The following is a 7,400-nucleotide window of genomic DNA, read 5'->3' on the forward strand; positions in this document are numbered from 1 at the left end:
CTTTTCCAGGAACCTGGGAGAAAGGCCAGCTTTTCCACCAGCTTTACCCCTAGAAACCCTAAATACTGTCTGGGCGCTCTCTGCAGAGTTCAGTTTGAAACATGCAATCATAACTTCAGTGACAGTCAACTAAAAGGCAGCATCTTCATTAGGCAGATGTGCTCCAGAAAAAAAAGCAAAACAGGTGGAAAAAGAGAAGACACTGAAAAGGGGCAGGTGGCAGAGCAGACACAGCAGACCTGTGCCGAAATGCAAAACACCAAGTGGTCTCCACAGCTCAGGCCACTGCTCCACCTTCTCAATTCATTCCAAGAAAAACTAGCCTGGAGCAAGGGGGAGGGGAAGAGTAGGGAGCACAGTGTTTGGTAACAAAAATAGAAATGGTTGGTGAGAAAAGAGGAGAGAGGGATACCTTTCTAATCAGCATGAAATGCCCAGGGCGATGACCAGCAAAGACGGGAGGCACCTAGGGACCCTGTGAGGCATCAACTATGGAACCAAGTGTTTCTAACAGAGAATCCAGGGCCTGACCGCTCGACACCTGCCTTCACCTGCCCTACGTCTGCAGCAGCACCTCTGGCTCAGACAGGGAGCAATAGAGAGTGTATCCCAATTCATCTATTTCCTCAGGGGTGAGCTCTGCAAATAAGTTCACCTTGGGGTTTAGGGCACTGGGCAGGACTCCGGCCTCCAAGTAGCTGATCAGTCCCCTCAGGGCCTGCAGGAATCGGTCAGCCAGCACATCGGGAGACCAGTCAGCCTCCTCCTGGGCCACGTGGAGGATGACGTTGGTGAGCTGGCTGGCAGTGAGGTGACCCAGGGCCGGAGTAGACTTGCACACGGCCTTGAGGATCTTGAGGCACAGAGAGCGGCAGCCAGAGTCGGCCTGGTCCAGAGCCCGCAAGCGCGCCGTCTCAGCAGGACGCAGGCTCAGCCGCCACAGGTTGTCATACTGGGCTAGCCGGTGTGGTTTGGCCACCAAGACAGTGTCACCAAGGGTCACCGATGGCAGGAAGTCAATGACGAGATGCCTGTCGCGCTCATACTGCACTTCCAGAGTCAGAGCCTCTGGGGGTGGGGCCGGTCGAATCACATAGTCCAAGAGGGACCCGATGGCCGGCCAGTTGATGGAGCCAGCCACTACCTTTTCGAACGTGTCTGCCACTGTCTTTGGAGAGAGGTAGCCCCCTACTACACAGCGGTCCCAGTAACTACTACCACGAGGAAAGTACTCTGGGTTCTCCCGGCGAACCAGGAAGAAGCCGGGGATATTCATGATGGTGTCCTCTCCGGGGATACACGACCACAGGTTCTGCTCCAGCACAAGGGGCACGATGAGTTGAATGTGGTCGGCTGTCACCACCTGGTGGAGAAGAATTAAAAAGGTGTTGAGGGATATAATCTGCTCAAGAGCCAAGTTTCCCCAAACACAGGTCCCACCATCTTATATCCCCCCCGCAACAAAAAGGGGAACTAAGAATTCTTCCACGTGACCATATCAGTTCAGAGTGTGGATTTCAATCCAGGTCAGTCGGACACTGGCGCCCGTGCTCATTCCACACACCACGTTGCCTCTGGACACAGAAGTACACATGACATCCCCCAGGCCTTGACGGCTCGAAGGAAAGCCAGAAAGGAAAGATAGGGACAAGAATATAGGAAGGAGGAGGCCTCTGACAGCTTCCTAGAAGTTGTGAGTATGACTAAAAACCAAAAAACGTTAAAAGGCAGGGATCTCCAAATGCTACCGCAGTATGTGGAATTCAGACGCAGTAGGACTAACCTTTCTGGCAAGCCTGCGAGACTGATCTCCTGTACCAACAGCCCTACTGAGAAGCATCCTGGTCAGTACAACCCTGCCCTTCGTAAGAACCCCCTGCTTACCTGCAGGTCATCATAGAGGCTGCCACTCAGGTACATGTCCCGAAGTGGCATGTCAGGCAACTTGGCCCGCAGGAAGCTCCGGAGCTCGGCACATATGTCCACGGCAGCTTGCTTGGCCCGAGCCTGCTCGCCAGCAGGGATGGCCGCCCGGTTCCGGTAGTAAGTAAGAAGTTTCTCCTGCAGGGACATGCGGAGTCGTGACTTCTTCAAGTCTACCTGGCCCTTCCTGGCCAATGGCTTGGGCCGGGGCAGGCAGAATGTATCTGCCAAGGCAAGAGAGAGAAGCACGTGAGCTCTTCCCATGCTTGCTCATCCATGGCTGCCTCAGCCCCAAAGGAGACGGGCTTGGCACAAAAGGCTAGCATGGTGCCCGGCACATATGTCCCTAAGAAATGTGTTGAATGTATGAGTAGCACTGAGAGCCCCGAGGTCAGTCCCAGAAGGGGTACCAGCCTTCCTCACCTGTGTCAAAGGCCGAGGAGCCTGTGGGAAGGGCCTGTAGGGACCTGCTCAGGCCTGTCTTCATGTCCTTGTTGAGCAATCGGGGGGAGCCCATCCAGTTTGGTTCTTCCCAGCTCCTTTTCCCTGAATGGCTCAGGCGGGTGGGGCTGGTAGGGGCACTGATTGCCCTATCATACATCTGAAACAGCAGAGAGGACCCAGCACATGACCTTCTTTCCTGTTTCCCTCCTTCCCAGCAGCTTTGCCTTAATGAGTTCAGCTACTATTTTTCAATAACTTTGTTTTATTCTAGATTATGGAATAATTTGCTCTGCACAGAAAATCTCCGGAAATACTAAATGATATAAATAAGAAACAAATTTATCCATAATGTCATAACCCAGAGATAATGGTTAATATTTTGGTATATTTCTTTCTGAAAATATATATTTGTGTAATTACGATCCTCCTCTATATATACTTTTGAAAACTGATTTTTTTTACGTATCATTTTTATCACTCCCCCATATCACTAAAAATGAATCAGTGTTGAACATTATAGTACAATTTCTAACTATACAACACTGTACTTTATGAATGTACTGTAATGTGAAACACTGATCCATTTAACAAATACATCACCGAATGGCCACTCTGTGCCAGGAGTTGTTCTAGGTGCACAGAATAAAGCAGTGACCCAGAGACCCCATCCCTGCCCTCTTGGAGTCTGCAGTTTAGCAGAGGAATACAGGCAGTACATAATCAACAAGCTAAACCATGCAGATACAGGCGTTAAGGAAAGTACAGCAGGAAGGAGAAATAGGAAAAATGTGTGGTGGGAGTCCTGCTATTTTAAATAAGGTAGTCAAGGAAGGCTTTTTTGATTATTTGCAATTTTTCACTCGCTGGGATAAACTTTTTATTTGTATCTCCAACAGTTTCTTTAGGGTGGAGTCCTAAGAAGTAGACTTACTGAATCCTCTTAAGGTCTCGTCTAGTAATGCCAAATCACCGTTACATTTCCATTAGCAGTATCAATTCTAAGTCAGCTCCACTCGGCAGCCTCACCACCTCTCCAACCTCTGGCTGAGTGTACTTACCCGCTTAACCGCCAGTGTAGCAATGCCCAGCATGGCTGCTCCACCCACCCCCAGCACCAGCCGGGCATTGGAGAGCACAAAATCAATGGCCGTCCCGATGCCATTATCATCCTTCTTGCTTTTGCGCTCACCAGCGGCTGCCATTGCTCCCCTGAGGAGGAAGGCAGAACACAGCCATCACCACCTTGGACCTTGGGAAGCAGCCCTCCTCCTCCCTCCCCCATCAGGCCAGTCCCCAACAATTTCAGGGTACTCTGTGAGTTCCAGGAACCCTAGCACTCCATGTTCTAGGGTCAGGAGGGAGGTATTGCGTCCCTTGATGTATCTGGATGCAAGGCAGAGGAAATGATCATGCTAGTCATGGGAAAGCCTCCCCACCAATCTATTGAGATTACAGAGAGCGATAATAAGCTCACTGTCAACCCTTTCTCGTATGAGAGTGAAGTACCCCGCCCCCACGCAATACAACCCTCCGGACCCCTTCCCAACATTACAATGCAGATCATATTTTGATCCTCTGACCACTGCTTATGGAAGGTTAGACTTGAGAAGGTGTAAATTAATTAGAGACCCATCTAATCCCATCACATCACTTCACATGTAGGGAGGTGACTTGCCAGAGGTCCCAGAGAAAAGGAATGACAAAGCCATATGCAAAACTCAGGCCGCCTCTCAACTCCTAGCACGATGGTTTTTCTACTGTATCATGTTTCCCCTTACCCAAGTCAAACTGTTCCTATTCTATGTATTTTCTGCGAAAACTAGTAACAACAACACAGACTAAATACCCTGGCACACGGAGACAAAACTACAAGTCCACATGTGAGAAAGAGCCAAAGAAGAAGAGAACGCTGTGGACAGGCCCACTTGACAAATGCTTTGTTTCTTGGGGCAAGTGTGCAGGGGCACCACAAGAAGCTCAGGTGAGCCTGGCACTGTGACAGAGACTGAGAATAAACAAAACAGTCACTGCAGACTCAGCTGTTAACTGGAAAACAAAATTTCCACCTGCTCAAGTGTGCTTGGAAAATGAACTAAAAATGTGGTCACCTAAGCGGAGATCATGGGCACAAGGCAGAAGAGGCTGGCCTCCGTACAGTGCTGGAGCGAGGCGAGCACGCTTTTGCTCCCGGGCAACGACGGGGTCATCCTGACTGAAGTTCCCCTGGTCTCCCAGTAAGCCCATTTCCCATGCAGTTAGAACCCTGGGCCTGACCCAGATAAAGGATGGCAAAGTGGCTCAAATCTGAGCACTGCTTTTAACACTGCTACCCCTCCTACCGCCCGTGTCCTGTACGCCAGGAACCACGTAGGGAAAAACAGTTGTTTACCATTCACCAATATACCTAGAACGGGAGGACAGAGAGGGACGAGATCACTGGTGCATCTTCCAGTGCGAAGTAGCATTCTTTCTAATACCCTTACAACTGGGTATTGCTAGTGTCGCACGTCATGCCCCTGGCCTCCCCTGTCAACGAGAGAAATATTTCTGCCTCTACTTATTCCAGCAATTGAGTTAACTAAGAGTCGCTGTCGATCCCAAAATTATTTTTTTCCCAACTAGAGTTCACAACCATGGCACTTTTCTTTTCTCCACCTTTTACCGTTGACAGGAGCTTCAGGTTTAGGGACATAATGAGAAACTGCTTGGCCAAATGAAATATACTCCCACTTCAAATGCACAGAGCAAACAAGGCTGAGGAGAAGAGTTAAACTCTGTATTTATAGGTGGGGTCAGGCAAGAACTCTAGTCATCCTCCCTCCAGTGGCCACTGAGACAGAGATGGGACATAAACTCATCTGAGGCAGAGTAATCCAATCAGGACAAAGGTGATCATTACACAGTTCCCGATACAAAACCATGACCACCGTTTTATTGCTTTAAAACAAAAGAACCTTTAGAGATGTATTTACAATAGGGAGGACCACCCTCTAAATCAGGGGACCCCAACCCCCGGGCCGGTAGTGGTCCACAGCCTGTTAGGAACCAGGCCACACAGCAGGAGGTGGGTGGTGGGCAAACGAGGAGCGCTTCATCTGCTGCTCCCCGTCGCTCCCATCACCGCCTGAGCCATCATCATCCCCCGCCCCCGCCTGGGCCCGGGTAAAAATTGTCTTCCAACCGGTCCCAGGTGCCAAAAAGTTTGGGGACCGCTGCTCTAAATGATCCTTGCATGTGACGCAGCAGAGCAAGAAGGGCACATCCTCCCTCCACGCAGAAGCCGGAAGGAGCCTCTCTGGCTCCTTGGCCCCTCGGCCCCTCTGATGACTGGGGAGAACAAGGCACTGAGGTGGCGTAATAGAAGAGCCTGGGTTTTAGAGTCGGAAATCTTGAGATTGAGTACTTGCCTTTGAGCCCTGACTAATTAGCTGGGTGCCCTCAAATGAGTTAACCCCTCAGCTATGTAATGGGGATAATGATGCCTGCATGGCCTAAATCATAGGGTTGTAGTGAGGAAAACGTATCTACTAAAATACCGTATGTGAACACTTTATAAACCATAAAAGGACTCTACAAATGTGGGCCATCATTAAGTCTTTTAAGATCTCCATCCACAGGACAAAAGGTCAACTTCCAGAAGGCGGCAGCAATCCAGACTGTCCTGTGAGTTACATCTTACCTTCTGAGACTGAGCCAGGAATGGCCTATGAAACCCAAGCTGATGCTATCCTGGGCTTGAGACCAAAACTATGAAGTTGAGCAGGCTTGGGAAAAGGCTTTTCTACTCTAGTGCAATATACACCCCGCCCCATCCAAGGACCAGGTGATGTCAAAGATCTGGTGACCTGGAAGAGGAAAGAACACCAACAGCTCCCACAGGGAGATCAAAGTTTCTATTCTAAAACTGAACTCAATCTGTTCCAGTTGAAACTACTTAACCACAGTCTACCCTCCACTCAGGCTCTGCCGCACTACCTGGGAGCCTGCAGGAGGTGGGAGCTCTGCCTGGCAAGGAGAAGGGCCTGGAGGAGCCCTGTTGTTCAATGCGTTTAGTTCCAGTTTTACAAGATGAAAAAGTTCTGGAGATCTCTTGTGCAACAATATGAATATCCTTTTTTTTTTGTTTTTAATTTATTTTTGGCTGCGTTGGGTCTTCGTTGCTGCGCGCGAGCTTTCTCTAGTCGTGGCGAGCGGGGGCTACTCTGTTTTGCGGTGCGCAGGCTTCTCATTGCTGTGGCTTCCCTTGTTGCGGACCATGGGCTCTAGGTGCACAGGAACCAGGGAAGCCCCTACAATATGAATATTCTTAACACCACTGAACTGTACACTTACAAACAGTTAAAATATTAAAAAAAAAAAAAAAAGAGGAGGCAGAACACTGACCTGGTGGGCAGGGCTGAGGATGGGGAATGTGAACTCTAGGAACATTTCAGACAAGTTGTTTAACCTGTCTCCTTAGATACAAAAGTGGGAATAGAAATACTCATCACCTCATTACAGTGGGAATGATGAGGAATGGAGGCCCTGTATCTTCCTAGGAGGACAGCACAGAACTGTGAAAATTCCAACTTATTCTCCTTGAAAAGGGCATATGACTTAAACATCTGGCTTGAGTACACTTGAGAAGAGCTAACATACACTGAGCGTGTACCGTGTGCTGGGCATTTTAAACCTATTAGTCCCCTTAGTTCCAACAATCCCATGAGATCAGTCACATTGTTACCTCCAACTTACAGATGAAGAAACTGAGGCAGAGGTAAAGTGGTGGCCCAAGGTCACCGTGTCAGAAAGTTCTGCAGCCAAGAGTTGAACCTGGAGCTCACGGGGCTGGGGAGTAGCTTACAGGGGTCCAAGTAGCCTGCAGCCCCTCCTCGTACACATCTCCTCTCTGCTAACGACTCGGACTCGGCCATACGCTTCCCCAGGGGCATTTTGGCTCATTCCCTGCTGTGTCCTCAGGGCCAGCAGTATTTGACACATAGCAAATATCTGTTGCATGAATGAGCTACTGATTCTATGGCTTTTTTTTTTCT

At 49.5% G+C, this 7,400-nt stretch overlaps 1 protein-coding gene across 3 annotated transcripts in view; it reads right to left on the reverse strand.

Moving 5' to 3' along the window:
• The window catches only part of MIEF1 (mitochondrial elongation factor 1), an 11,668-nt gene continuing 4,268 nt past the window's right edge, over window positions 1-7,400 (reverse strand). Inside the window, exons 1-5 of one of the 3 annotated variants that reach the window (XM_024737564.1) lie at window positions 6,343-6,510; window positions 3,426-3,576; window positions 2,347-2,524; window positions 1,885-2,147; window positions 7-1,363 (exon numbers count right to left, since the gene is read on the reverse strand). In XM_024737564.1, coding sequence (XP_024593332.1) covers window positions 557-1,363; window positions 1,885-2,147; window positions 2,347-2,524; window positions 3,426-3,569 — 1,392 coding nt within the window. In that variant the 5' untranslated portion in view covers window positions 3,570-3,576; window positions 6,343-6,510 and the 3' untranslated portion in view covers window positions 7-556. Of the gene's footprint in view, window positions 1,364-1,884; window positions 2,148-2,346; window positions 2,525-3,425; window positions 3,577-6,342; window positions 6,511-7,400 lie in introns of those variants that run through there. The other 2 variants (XM_024737563.1, XM_024737562.1) reach the window with 2 other exon arrangements.

Source organism: Neophocaena asiaeorientalis, unplaced genomic scaffold (genome assembly GCF_003031525.2).
Source record: "Neophocaena asiaeorientalis asiaeorientalis breed wild unplaced genomic scaffold, Neophocaena_asiaeorientalis_V1.1 scaffold242, whole genome shotgun sequence".
NCBI lineage: Eukaryota > Metazoa > Chordata > Mammalia > Artiodactyla > Phocoenidae > Neophocaena > Neophocaena asiaeorientalis.